The following is a 14,937-nucleotide window of genomic DNA, read 5'->3' on the forward strand; positions in this document are numbered from 1 at the left end:
TCTACTGTTCAAATGCCAGCCATTTTTTTGCCTGCCTTCTTTTCAATTTGCTATGATAGGCTTGGAAACCAAATAACAAAGCAAACTGGCTAAAATAAAATTGCTTATCACATGAAGTACCTTTAAGGAATGACCCCAGAGGACCTCCTGTCGAGTAAGATGTGCACGTTCTAGTGTGTGGATTTCATGACCTCTCTTACAGCTTCTCTGTGGCCTGTTTTGCATCATTCATGATTCTTGGCTCTGTTCCTAGTAGATGGGTTTGCTCCATAGTTGAGTTCTAGAAATCTGGGCTGATGTACTTTGATCACCCAGGGAACAACACATTCCCGCCTTCTTCCACTGCCATAAAATTTCTGGGCATGTAACATGTTGAGAGTGAGTGACACCTTAAGAATTTTCAGCAGTAGCAGGTGTATCTTTGGCAACACTCGGTTCATTTATATCTATAGCACCTCCTGTCATGGTTCTTTTTGTCCTGACCCCTTTTTCTTACATACTTCTTGTAATCCTCAAACATGCCTGCATTGATACACACACCTTTCATCCCTCTCCTTCCAGGCCAGTTTTCTGTTGATTATCCTTTTACCGTTAGATTTCAGCAGTGGCCACAGCGAAGGCCAAGAATTCCTAGGACATCATGCGTTCAGAGGCCATCGTGGCATTCCTCAGTGGTTCCTCTTCTGTGGTGTGCGAGGGCTGCAGGGAGAGATTGCCGGCCTCTCCCCAGGTCTCTGAGCAGGTGCCACGTAGAGTAGCAGCCCTGCGCTCCTCCACCCGCAGGAGTACTTGGACCTTTATGCTATACCCCTTTTCACTCTTGAAGATTGTCACTCTCCTTTCTACATTTCATGGAATACTGTTCCTGAGAACGTAAAAATATACCCTTACAATGTTATGTTTCAACAGGTTTAAAAATGTTATCTTTGAAATCAGTCCAACAGAAGAAGTTGGAGACTTTGAGGTGAAAGCCAAGTTCATGGGCGTTCAAATGGAGACGTTTATGCTACATTACCAGGTGGGTGTGCGCCCGGCAGAACCGAGAACTCTGTAGGTGAGGTGGTTGTGCTGTCGTCGACGCAGGGAACCCGTGTGGGGACGGCCGTGCACTGCAGCACTGAGCTGGGCTCCACACAGGAGGGAAGGAGCCCAGGGGCCCTGTGCTCTGGTGCCCCTGGTCTGTAGTCCCCAGAAAGGTCTGGCGGGTACATACATCTCCCAAAAGCTTTTACCTCAAGCTTCTATTTGTGTTGCCACTAAATCCAGCTGGTACCTTGACCTTGAACAAAATGCTTAAGTGTTGATAGTAGAAAATTGTAAGCCTACTAAGTAGCTTAAAATCTTTTCTCTCATTTTGACTTGATACAGGTGCTTACATGTGTATTTCTGACAAGGCATGTGTAAATTAGATCTTTGTAAACTGAATCCCATTTTAAATTCGGAAAGAACTTTGCAGTGAATCATTTCATAACATAATTTTACCTAATTTTTATGTTGAAATATCTCCAGTTTTTACGCGTGAGAAAAGCACCAGGTGCCACGAGGCCTCCTGGGCGCCGCCCTGAGTCCCGCAGCTTTGTGTGTGTCCCTGTCGGTTCCGGCCCCTTCCCTCCTCCCGCCGCCCGCTGCTGCGCTCCGTCGGCCTGGCAGGCGCCATCTCTGCACGCGCTGACCCTGCGTCCGCTCCTTTATTCCCCGTCATTTACACGAGTGGGGTGGGGGGGCTTTCACATGTGTTCCCACCTCTGAGCCGCAGCAGCCCCAGCCGGTTCCTCCTCCGCCTCCATTGCCCGTAGAGATGCCTCCGTTGACTCGGTCGGCTCTTACCTCCCACCCCCCAAACCGCGAGCTCCTCAAGGGCCCGTAGCGTGTCTTTGTTTCCTTCTCAATGCTGAGAGGCCCTCCGAACATGTTAGCTGGGCAGAAGTGCGAGGGTCCTGGGAGGCACACCCTCTAGTGCTTACCCAAACGAACATCCTGTCGTGCCTTCAGTCTCACCAGACCTGTGCGCGCCTCAGGTAGCGCGTTCACCCGCGCACATTCACAAAGTATGGAGTGAGTGCTGGGTGCGAGGTGTCATGCCGGGTGGGTGACGCACCAGGGCCTTCGTTCTCATGGAGCCGCTAGGATTTTTCCAAAAGATGAGTACGTTGATCTTTTGGGCGCTTCCGAGCTCTTTGACTCTTGCTTTCTCATCACCTCTGTTCTGAAGTTTATGGGCAAGACCCCTCAGGTTTCCTAAATTTGCTCTGGGCAGAGGAGGGTGCTGGAAAAAGGGGCTTTGCACTCAGATCTGCCTCACTCCGGCCAACTCTGTACTGTGGGCGAATCATTGAGCATCTCTGAGCCTCATCTTTAAACTCGGGATAATCACACCTATAGGATTTTTATCAGGACTTAAAAAGACATTAACGTGTTTACGTGACGATGAGCGCATAGTAGGCACAGTGCACATTTTGCCCTTTTCCCTCTTGCCTTCAGAATATAAAAGCTTTCTCATGTGAAATAGAAATTAGGACTCTACCATTGAGATGACATTGGTGGCCTTACCTTGTTTTCAATGATTATTTTATCAGAGACTGACATGCCTTCACCCTCTCCACGTGACCCATCACTTAGACAAACTAGAGACACGTTATTGTAACTTTGAAAGAAGTATGTGTGATCAATGAGCCTGCTGCTTTTTCTTTCCATGTTTTGTGCGTTTGGACATGAACCACACGAGTTCTTACCTCCAGTTGTACCAGAAAGTTCTGTTGACCAGTGTGCCCTGTTCCTCGAGCTCTTGGGGTGGTTGTGCAGCGGACAGGCCCGTCGTGGGGCACTTCTTTCTCTCACCATTTCACACCTGTCATTCCTCATTCCTTCTGGATCCCTCCCTGTGCCGTGGCGTTTCTTGTTCCACAGACTTGATTAACTGTCAGAGTGTTTTTCCAAACAGGACCTGCTGCAGCTACAGTACGAGGGCGTTGCGGTCATGAAATTATTTAATAGAGCTAAAGTAAATGTCAACCTCCTGATCTTCCTTCTCAACAAAAAGTTCTACGGGAAGTAACCGGTCGTTGCCGCCAGCCCAGAGGGAGGAAGGGAGAAGCTCCTCACGGCCGCCTTCCTCGGGTCCTTCTTTACTCAGTGGAAGCAGAGGCCAGCCCTCAACAAAGCCTCAACTCGATGCGCTCCCGACACCGCGTTTTTAGCTCTTCCCGCTCTCGTGGGACGCCTGCTGCCCGTTTTTCATAGTGAAATTGTATTTCAGGCTTAGTCTGACCCTCCTGTTCCTTCATTTTCCTCTGTCACGTAGGAAAGAGTGGAACCCCCGCTAAAATCTCTCTCCATCGCTACGGTCCTCGAGGCTGCATTGCTATATCGTAAGCTTTGGTGTTTGTCTGAATCAGCAACAGGGTTGGTGGGATTTGATTTCTTGTTATTTGGAAGCGGGAGCATCAGCGCTGGTGATACACATGCTTATAAGGCACACAAGTAAGATGTCAGGTCATCTAGAATTAGTAGGTTGTCGTTTAACGGTGAAGTTCCTTTACATTTTTTTCCATCCCGACGGTCACGTGGAAGGACACGGGCTCACTGGTCCTCCTGTTGTTGTCCTGTGTGTGCAAGAGCCAACAAAAGTCACTGTTCTATGTTGAAAGGAAAATTTCTAGCAAAGAGGAGATATGGTTTTTAAATTTCGCCATTAAATTGGAGCAGTGCTGTTGGCATAGCTCTCTCATCGGTGGATGGGACACTCCCACTGATAAAACCCAGCTCTCTAGGCAAATTCACAGTGCTCTGTGGTGCCCGCTCGACTCTGTTGGTGCACAGAGGTGGGCTCCATTCTGGAAGGCATCCGTTCTGTCCCTATGGCCAAGGGATGGGTGAGCCCTAGCGTAGAATGTAATTGTCTTCAAAACTGTTTTCTATCTTGAGTGCCTTATTAAAGTGTAGATTTATTTCTTAAAATGTGGGTGATAGGAATTTTGAAGATTTATATAATGCTTTAAAAGCCTTTAGAATACTGTAAGAGAAGGGTTTTTTTTAAAAATTGGCTTATCTGTATATCTGAACTCTTAAAACTTATAGCTAAAACACTAGGATTTATCTACAGGGTTGCAGGGAGATAATCCTGCTTTAGACAGACTGAGTCAAAAACGAAACCAACCAACTGATGTTAACTGGGTATTAACATCTTCTTCCCATTTCTTTCTCTTGTCCTGCTGCCCACACTGTGCCTTTATTTTAAGAGCTCCCATTTTCTGGGTTTAGTCAGAAATAATTCAATTCTAAACGTTGAATTTAGGAAACTTTTGTTACAAATCAGATAAAATGTCATATACTTAAAGCAACAACAACAACAACAAATTGTTTATCCGGGAAAATATATTAGAAATCATGCTACTACACCTCCATTCACCCCGATGTTTCGGTTCAGTATTCTTTTATCATAAAACATAAAGTTTAACAAAATTAACTTACATGAGAAAATTTACTGCTGTATATTGAAAGCCAATAAACTGTTTCGTTAATAACAAATTATGTGATGTGTCCCTGTTACAAATGGAAGCGTTGGAGATGTGTTTTTCACGGGAGACTGTTTACCCGGTCAGGCCCACCGTTGTGCAAATCTAAGTCGTCCGAGTCTCCTCACGCTGCAGGCAGGGGAGAGGTGCCGTGGCCGGAGACTCCACACCAGCCTGACCTTGTTTTCTACTGTATTCTGGAAGATCAGTTTTTAGGAGACCTTCTCCTCAGATCAAAAGCAGATACTATTACAAGTAACGTCACCTCAAAAACTGGGACCAAAGTGTCAAGTCTTTTACCTTGAGGATGCCCATCCCAAATGCTTCTTGGGCCTCAAAGGCCACATGCATGACAGACCACGAGCAAAGTTTACAACTCCCGTGATGAAATATGATGTGTCAACTATTCGTAAGGATTACAGGGCCCTTGATGCAACTTCTAATGCAAAATGGCACAAAATGCACTTGTAGATTTTGCTGGTGGCTGTGTAGAATTACGGTTACAACAGCATCGAGAGTGCCCCGGCTGAACTCAAGTCAGGCTCTGAAACCTTGTAGCTCTTCCTATTTCTACTTATTAGCTGTGGCGCTCTCTGCCCCGTCCCTCCTCCTCCCACCTTGTCTTCCACCGGCTGTCGTGACATTTATCATGAATTTACTTCCGACGATTTGGACTGCCCATCAGATTGCTGTACACAATTGCCTTTGTATCTCTGTATGAAATAAAAGGTCATTTGTTCATGTTTGTGTTTATTTTTCTCAGTTTCATTGTTAGTAGTTCCTGTTCGACAGCGTTGACTAGAGCAAGATGTAATGATTGAAAACCACCACGGTCTCTCTGGGGGAGCCAACCCAGGTTATCTATCAGATATCTTTCAGAATTATCTGAAAGTGGTGTTTAACATGGGAGTTGGGCCTTTTTTAAGTAATAACTGCTTACAGTGGCCTGGACCTGAGGAGATCTGGGGGCGGGGAGAACACACAGCGTACCGCCTCTGATTGGCTGACGCTCAGAATCACTGGAGCCTTTGCCACTATCCTGTGAACCCCGCACACCGGATGTGGGCACGCAGTCACAGGAGACCCCTCAGGGGCCTTCTCTGCTCCATCTGAGTGCCAGAGGGGACTGGGTGAAGTCGCATCCGGACAAAGTAAATAGCAAAAGGGGAATCACTTAAAAATACAAATATGTATATACGCATCCTGTTGTGTTTATAAACTGTGGCCAGGCTCTATTGGGAAATTAGGGACTAGGAAAGAAGAGGAAAAACAGAATCATTCTCCAGTAAACCAGTGAAAAATGGGAGATGATGGCGTGAGGGGGACGGTGATGCCAGAGCAGGGTTCCCCAGCCAGCAGCCTCCGGGGGCGCCCCTGAGCCTCCACTGTCTCAGCCTCTGTCCTTGAAACAACTTCGGCTCTACCGTCCTCCTGCCAAGAAACCAAGGGAGCTAGGTGCTTATCAAGACATAAGATGTTAAATAAGGAAACCACACAAAGGGAAATAGTAGGAAGGGAAGCGGGTACCCCAAGCGACGCAGGTAGACGGCGTGTGTCCCTGGAGGCCTCTGCAAACCCACGGAGAATTTGGCACAGCTGCATCCCTCTGCAAATTTCAAACTTGACAGTTCCTTTTTTTTTTTTAATGTTTAAATTACGAAGTATATAATTGCCAACATACTGTGAGTTTCAAGATAAAAATTATTTTGCTTTTAAACCTATAGAACAGAACCCCCAATCCTTTTTTTTTTTTCTTTTTACACTCAGTGCTCACCACAGTGAGTGTGTGAGTGTGGTCACATCTGTCACCATACCTTATTACAATCTGTTCCCCACGCTGTACATGACTGACTCTGGCAAGTTTGTACCTCTTAATCCCCTTCATTTTACCCACCCTCCTGCCACCAATCTGTTCCCTGTAAAAGTCTGATTTTTTTTTCTTTCTTTATTCATTTGTTTTCTTTAGACTTCACATGAGTAAAATCATAGGGTATTGGTCTTTCTCTGATTTATTTCACTTAGCATAATACCCTGTAGGTCCATCCATCTTGTCTCAAATGGCAAGGTGTCATTCTTTTTATGACTGAGTAATATTCTGTTGTATATACACAGTATCTTCTTTATCCATTCGGGGGACACTTGGGTTGCTTCCATAGCTTGGGTATTGAAATAATGCTGAATAATTGAATAATGAATTCTGGGTTCTCTATTCTGTTTCATTGATCTATGTGTCTATTTTTGTCCCCCTATCCATTTTTTAAACTTTTTTTAAAAGTTTATTTTTGAGAGAGAGAATGGGGGAAGGGCAGAGAGAGGGGGACAGAGGATCTGAAGCGGGCTCTGCGCTGACAGCAGAGAGCCCAATGCGGGGCTCAGACTCATGACCTGAGCCAAAGTCAGATGTTTAACCAACTGAGCCACCCAGGTGCCCCCCCATCCATTTTTAAAGGTACAAAAAAAAGTTTAATTTTTTTTATGTTTATTTTTGAGAGACAGAGAGCGAGTGAGGAGGGGGAGAGAGAGAGGGAGACAGAAAATCTGAATCAGGCTCCAGGCTCTGAGCTGTCAGCACAGAGCCCGCTGACATGAATTCATGAACTCATGAGGGGCTCGAACTCATGAACCATGAGATCATGACCTGACCTCCTTGTCAATTCAGACCTTCCATGTTTTTCCTCTTTAGACTCATGTTTCCATTGCACTTCCCTCAGATTTTTATCCTAACATTTAAAGCATAAGTCTTACTTTTTATTATTCTGTCACAATTATCTAAAAAAATAAAAATGTGTTTTATCTAAGGCTGTTAATGCAATCCAGGAAAATGTTTTGTCATTATAGTTCTTGTTAGTGTATATTCGATCCAAGTCATGTATTGTCTTGACTGTTGTAAAAGTAAGATATTTGAAATGCACTTCTTAGATAAATGAAGAATTAAAAAAAAATTTTTTTTTAACGTTTATTCATTTTTGAGAGACAGAGACAGAGCATGAGCAGGAAAGGGGCAGAGAGAGAGAGAGAGGGACACACAGAATCCGAAGTGGGCTCCAGGCTCCGAGCCGTCAGCACAGAGCCTGATGCGGAGCTCAAACCCACAAACTGCAAGATCATGACCTGAGCTGAAGTCGGACGCTCAACCGACTGAGCCACCCAGGTGCTCCTAAATGAAGAAATTTTTAATGAAAGTTTAAGAAACTTATGGATAAATGTTACTACTTGTCAGAATGAGATAGAGGTCATGACCAATTCTCTTCCTATTTTTTATTTTTATAAATGTAAGCTCTGAGACTCTTTGCTGTCATAATAAGCATATGAAAATGGAAGGTGTTTTGTTACAGAGATGTTATCTATTTGGGGGGACTCCTTAGTTTATCCTAAGAGTCTCAATGATTTGTAATAGATAATTAGAACATGATTAGGTCTTCCAATTTTGTTAAAAGCCAAAAAATTTTACCTGGTGTGGAAAAGAATTTATTATTCAGTCATGAGACACATCATCCACTTTCTCCAGACTTGGGAAGTAGACAAGGAGCTTTACTAAGACTTTTTAATAACTATGAATTAAACTCTTAACCTTTTGACTTAGAGACAACTTATTTAACCTAATATGCTAAAGATGCTTGGGGAAAATGGAAGTATTTTAATTCTCCTTTACACTATAATTTTTTAAACTTTTTATTAGGGGCGCCTGTGTGGCTCAATTGGTTAAGCATCCAACTTCCACTCAGGTCATGATCTCATGGTTCATGAATTCGAGCCCCATGTCCAGCTCTGCTGACAGCTCAGAGCCGGGAGCCTGCTTCAGATTCTCTGTCTCTCTGTCTCTCTGTCTCTCTGTCTCTCTCTCTCTCTCTCTCTCTCAAAAATAAACATTAAAAAATTTAAACTTTTTTTGGGCACAAAAACAGATCAGTAGAACAGAAAACCCAGAAATGGACCCACAAACATATGGCCAACTAATCTTTGACAAAGCAGGAAAGAATATCCAAAGGAATAAAGACAGTCTCTTCAGCAAGTGGTGCTGGGAAACTGGACAGCGACATGCAGAAGAATGAACTTGGACCACTTTCTTACACCAGACACAAAAATAAACTCAAAATAGATGAAAGAACTCAATGTAAGATGGGAAGCCATCAAAATCCTCTAGGAGAAAGCAGCCAAAAACCTCTTTGACCTCAGCAGCAGCAACTTCTTACTCAACACGTTTCTGGAAGCAAGGGAAACAAAAGCAAAAATGAACTACTGGGACCTCATCAAAATAAAAAGCTTCTGCACAGAGAAGGAAACAATCAGCAAAACTGAAAGGCAACCGACAGAATGGGAGAAGATATTTGCAAATGACATCAGTTAAAGGGTTAGTATCCAAAATCTGCAAAGAACTCCTCAAACTCAACACCCAAAATACAAATAATCCAGTGAAGAAATGGGCAAAAGACATGAATAGACACTTCTCCAAAGAAGACATCCAGATGGCCAACCGACACATAAAAAAATGCTCCACATGACTCATCATCAGGGAAATACAAATCAAAACTGCAATGAGATACCACCTCACACCTTTCAGAATGGCTAACATGAACAACTCAGGCAACAACAGATGTTGGCGAGGATGCGGAGAAAGAGGATCTCTTTTTGCACTGCTGGTGGGAATGCAAGCTGGTGCAGCCAGTCTGGAAAACCGTATGGAGGTTCCTCAAAAAATTAAAAATAGAACTACCCTACGACCCAGCAATTGCACTGCTAGGTATTTATCCAGGGGATACAGGTGTGCTGTTTCTAAGGGGCACATGCACCCCAATGTTTATAGCAGCACTATCCACAATAGCCAAAGTTGGAAAGAGCCCAAATGTCCATCAATGGATGAACGGATAAAGAAAATGTGGTATATATATACAATGGAGTATTACTCGGCAATCGAAAAGAATGAAATCTTGCCATTTGCAGCTACGTAGATGGCACTGGAGGGTATTATGCTAAGTGAAATTAGAGAAAGACAAAAATCGTAAGGCTTCACTCATATGAGGACTTTAAGATACAAAACAGATGAACATAAGGGAAGAGAAGGAAAAATAATGTAAAAACAAGGAGAGGGACCAAACATAAGAAACTCTTAAATGCAGAGAACAAACTGAGGGTTACTAGGGGGGTTGTGGGAGGGGGGATGGGCTAAATGGGTAAGGGGCATTAAGGAATCTGCTCCTGAAATAGTTGCACTATATGCTAACTAACTTGGATGTAGATGAAAAAAAAATAAACTTTTTTTAATTAGGGAAAAGTAACATACAAAGAGGGAATAGTATAATGAACGCCAATGTGTCCCCTAGGTAGCCTCAATGATTGTCCACACATAGTCAAACCGTTTTCTTCTCTAACCTCCCCCTAAATTCCCCTGGGGTTATTTAAATCCCAGACACAGCATCATTTCAACCACAAATACTTCAGTATGTATCTCCACATACATACATAGTAGGTATCTCTAACATATTGTTTCTAATTAGGGAGCCATTGTGTCTGCAGGAGACATTTGGCAATATTTGGAGATATTTTTTGTCCTAACTAAGGGGATGCTACTGGCATTTATTGGGTAGATGCCAGGGATCCCGGCTAATATCTTAATGCACAGGACAGCTTCCCTCAACAAAGAATTATCCAGTCCAAAATGTCAATAGTACCGGGGTGAGAAATCTCAATCTTTACATGTAAGGACTTTTGAAAAAAATCCCCAAACCATTATCATACTTAAATAATTTAAAAAATCAGACATGGAATGCTTCCGTTTCCCCATCTTGTACTTGCTCAAATAGTTCATATGTTTGAATCAGGTGCCTAACAATGTATACATATTACATTTACTTGACAAGTCTTTTAAATCTTTCATCTATAAATTCTCTCTTTTCATTTTTGAGAGACAGAGAGAGACAGACCGTGAGCAGGGGAGGGGCAGAGAGAGAGGGAGACACAGAATCTGAAGCAGGCTTCAGGCTCTAAGCTGTCAGCACAGAGCCCAATGCAGGGCTTGAACCCACGAACCGTGAGATCTTGACCTGAGCTGAAGTCGGACGCTTAACTGACTGAGCCCCCCAGGCGCCCCACTCGCTCTCTTTTTTAAAATCTTATAGTTTAGTTGATGTTGCTCCTGTAGAATTTATACATTCTGGATTTCTTATATCTTTGTGGACCTCACTCAGTTTCAACCTTTTGGCAAGAATATTTCAGAGTTTTTATTACATCACACCACCGACTTACCTTTTCATGATGTAAATAAAGACTGGTCAGTGGGTTCAAAGTTGCCCATTTGACATATTTTTTAAAATAACTTTCCCATCAGCTTTTCATCACATACCCATGGATTCAGCAGCCACTGATAATGACGGCCTAGATTTCTTATTTTACTGGGGGTTGCAAAATGGTGATATTCCAAATCTATCATTCCTTCTTCATTTATCAGTCAGAATTCTTCTAAAAATAATTTCCTGTCATCAACTATTTGGTTACCTTGAGGAATATTCATACAGGAAAAGATGATAAATACTCGTTATTTACTGGTTTCCCCTGACACCTTCCAAAGATGACTGCTGAGGGTTTTTTGGGTTGTTGGGTTTTTTTGGGGTTTTTTTTGTAGTTTTTAAAGTCTTTATGACTCCTGGAGTTTTTATAAGATTATTTTTATGTTTATTTATTTTGAGAGTGACAGAGACAGCACAAATCGGGGAGGGGCAGAGAGAGAGGGAGACAGAGAGTCCAAAGTAGTGTGGAGCCCGACGCGGGGTTTGAACCCATGAAACCATGACGGATGCCCAACCAATTGAGCCTCCCAGGTGCCCCGAGTTTTTATAGATTTGATGTCTTTCAATCCACTGTAGGTTTTTTGTTTGTTTTAATGTTTATTTTTGACAGAGAGAGACAGAGCACGAGTGGGGGAGGGGCAGAGAGAGAGGGAGACAGAATCCAAAGCAGGCTCCAGGCTCTGAGCTGTCAGCACAGAGCCCGACGCGGGGCTTGAACTCACAGACCGCGAGATTGAACTCACAGACCGCGAGATCATGACCTGAGCCGCAGCTGGACGCTCAACTGACTGAGCCACCCAGGTGCCCCTGTTCGTTTGTTTTTTATTTTTTTATTTAAAAAAAAATTTTTTTTTTCAACGTTTATTTATTTTTGGGACAGAGAGAGACAGAGCATGAATGGGGGAGGGGCAGAGAGAGAGAGGGAGACACAGAATCGGAAACAGGCTCCAGGCTCTGAGCCATCAGCCCAGAGCCCGACGCGGGGCTCGAACTCACGGACCGCGAGATCTTGACCTGGCTGAAGTCGGACGCTTAACCGACTGCGCCACCCAGGCGCCCCTTGTTTGTTTTTTAAATGCTCAAATTGTCTCCTTTGCTGGTGGAAGTAACTTCACGGTGACGGCGATTGTTGTCACTTTTGGCATGACCCCAGTAGCCTTTGGTAGCGCCTTGCTTTCTGGGATATGTTTCACTTTCATCTTGTTTTTCTCACCACAGACCTGGAATCAACCGTTTCTCCAGGGAGCCCTGGCAACTTTTAGTGGGAAACAGAAGTAGGGAATACGGTCTTGGTGCTGGGAAGGCTTATGGCCCTTAGGTTGCCGTTGTTTCTAAGCTTTTTCAATGAAGTAGTTACTTTTGTTTGTTTTTGAATAATATCTCTGTTCAACGTGGGGCTTGAACTCACGATTGTGAGAACAAGAATTGCATGCTCTACCAACTAAGCCAGCCCGGTGCTCCAATGAAGTAATTAATTTTTTTATTTTAAAAAAAAATTTTAATGTTTATTTTTGAAAGAGAGAGACAGAGAGAAAGAGAGAGAGAGAGAGAGAGAGAGAGAGAGAGAGTGAGCAGGGGAGGGGCAGAGAGGGAGACAGAGAACCCGAAGCAGGCTCCAGGCTCTGAGCTGTCAGCACAGAGCCCAACTTGGGGCTCAAACTTGTGAACCACGAGATCGTGACCTGAGCCAAAGTTGGACCTTAACCAACTGAGCCACCCAAGTGCCCCTGAAGTAGTTACTTTTAAGAGAACATTTCCTGGAGCACCTGGGTGGCTCAGTTGGTTGTGCATCCAGCTCTTGGTTTCGGCTCAGGTCCGAGATCTCAAGGTCATGATCTCTCCTGATCGTGAGTTCCGCCTGGCCTCAGGCTCTGTACTGACAGTGCACAGCTCGCCTGGGATTCTCTCTCTGTCCCTCTCTCCCTGTTTGTCTCCCCCTGGCACGTGTGCGCTCGCTCTCTCTCTCTCTCTCTCTCTCTCTCTCTCTCAAAATAAACTTTAAAAAAAGAGAACATTTCCTGAGTTCATAACAAGTTTTTAAATAAAACGCTTTATATATATATATACAGCCTTCTGAAAGGGAAAAATTAATGCCCTGATTAGTAGCATTTGCCAATTCCGTGGGGTCAGTGCTTTCCCGTCACTGATTTCAAGCTTGTTGACACTGGTCACTGAACACAGACTTTGGAAGAGAGGCTGACCTCAGTTCTAATGAGCTAGGACTAAACCACCAATCTTATTCCAGGAATAATTGGGAGTAGTTATGGATTTTAAGAAGAATGAGAATTATTCAGATGTGGACTTGAGACCCACGGGGTAGGAATGGGGCTAAGGAGGTAAGACTCAAGACAGCGTGGGCGAGGTATGTTTCGTGTGGCCCTGCAGACCCACTCTCCGCCCTCACTTTCCTCTGTGCCCTGGGAAGCTGGCCCCATGGTCTGGGGCACTGTTTCCCTCCAGCTTCTGCTTGTGTTTGGCCCACAGCAGGCATCCCAAGGAGACTGGAGGTCTGGGGGAAGGCAGGGTTAGTTAGGACTTCTTCTGGGTTACCACCAGGGCCTGCCTCTCCCTACCAAAGGCCAAACACCCACCCTCTGCCATCGGCAGTAAGCAATCCCTCCCCAGGGCCCTTAGGGCACAGAGTGCTAATGGTTCCTGCTCTAAATAGCAGCAGGGGAGCCTGATCCCTAAACCCTGCCCGCTGTCTTTATTAACTTTTCTCCAAATTACCAGTTTGTGTGTGCCATCTGTTTCCTGCTGGGACCCTGATACACAAGTGGACCAATTAAGGCCTCAATCAGCGAGAGATTGGGTGGCCTGAATTGGATAATGAGCGTTAGTATGGACAGATGTGAGTGAATTCTGGGGATAGTTAGGAAGTAGAGGTGACTTACTGGCTGTCGGGCACATGAACCCTGTGGGACAGGGCCAGGCAGCCCTCCGCCTGAGTTATTCACCATCAGGAGTGTTGGGGAATGGGGAAGCACTGTGTTCCATCATCCCACCGGGCGGGCAAGTCACAACGGACGTCGGCATATCAAAACCACGGGAAACCTGCTTAACTTCTTGCTACCGAGCTCCCCGCAATGTATTTGACATCGCAATCCGACCGCTTACGTTGCAGGAAACTTCTGTGAAACTCGTGTTCCTTGGGCCACACTCTGAAACACTAAGCTTTTAAGAACTAGAAAATATTACTTAGGAAACAAAAAAACAAAGACGTGCATTTGTATCTCACGTCTGCTAAGGAGTTTTAGATTCCATTCTACATCTCAAGTTTGGTAAAATTATTGCTTAAACATCGTTGACCTTAAATTGTACATATTGATTCTCTATTTTGCCCCAAATTGTCTAGGAAATAACTCTGATATGAGTATGTAAGCATGTGTACTTGAGAAAGATTGTACTTATTCATAGCCACTGGCCTTTGCCTCTGGAGAAACACATTCCCAATTCCAGACGCAGAGATCTGGAGGGTGGAGGAAAAATCTGGAGGAAGGTGTTGAACAGACACATAATAGAAAGGATGACACGATAGGAGTTGAAGGGTCGCTCCTCTTATAAAAAAGCCAGCTAAGAAAGAATGAGCTTTGGAAAACAGAGCTGGTGCTCAAACACCTGTTTCCATGAAAAGAAACTGATATTCCTTGGAAAAATGGCTGATTCTGGGGCTGAGCAGAGAAGTGCTAGATAAGCCTAGGTCATCTGACTGTGTCCAGAAGAAAAACAACAACGACAACTAAAAAATGGATGGGGACATGTTAAAAGGACACAGAAGCCAGCTTGAAGGTCAAATCTGGGATAATTTAAGTACAAAAATAGTAACAGTAATGGATCATATCCTATTGGATAAAGTGAGAATTCATGAGCCCATTCTAAGATAAACAAATAGGGAAAGGGCAAGAATCATCAATGGAGGCTAAAACTAGTGGGTGCAAGTTGGATAGTGAGGTATTTATCTATTCTCAAAGTCTCTCCCTTCAAGAGTCTTATTGATTACAGAGGGAAAAATTAAACTTGACAGTGGAGGAAACTGGCAGACCCCACCTTAATCAAATGATCCAAGCTTAACATCAGTAATGGGACAACTTGACATCATCTGCCTCCTGATGGACAAATTGAGAAGAACACAACATTGT

The 14,937-nt window shown here is 44.1% G+C and overlaps 1 protein-coding gene across 1 annotated transcript in view; it reads left to right on the top strand.

The window, feature by feature from the left end:
- Positions 1 to 5,255, top strand: part of IQGAP1 (IQ motif containing GTPase activating protein 1) — a 108,887-nt gene extending 103,632 nt beyond the window's left edge. The window contains exons 37-38 of the mRNA XM_040493586.1: positions 910 to 1,018; positions 2,942 to 5,255. Coding sequence (XP_040349520.1) covers positions 910 to 1,018; positions 2,942 to 3,055 — 223 coding nt within the window. The 3' untranslated portion in view covers positions 3,056 to 5,255. The remainder of the gene's footprint in view (positions 1 to 909; positions 1,019 to 2,941) is intronic.
- Positions 5,256 to 14,937: the final 9,682 nt, after the last annotated feature.

Source organism: Herpailurus yagouaroundi, unplaced genomic scaffold, assembly GCF_014898765.1.
Source record: "Herpailurus yagouaroundi ecotype Mexico unplaced genomic scaffold, PumYag 185, whole genome shotgun sequence".
Classification (NCBI taxonomy): Eukaryota; Metazoa; Chordata; class Mammalia; order Carnivora; family Felidae; genus Herpailurus; species Herpailurus yagouaroundi.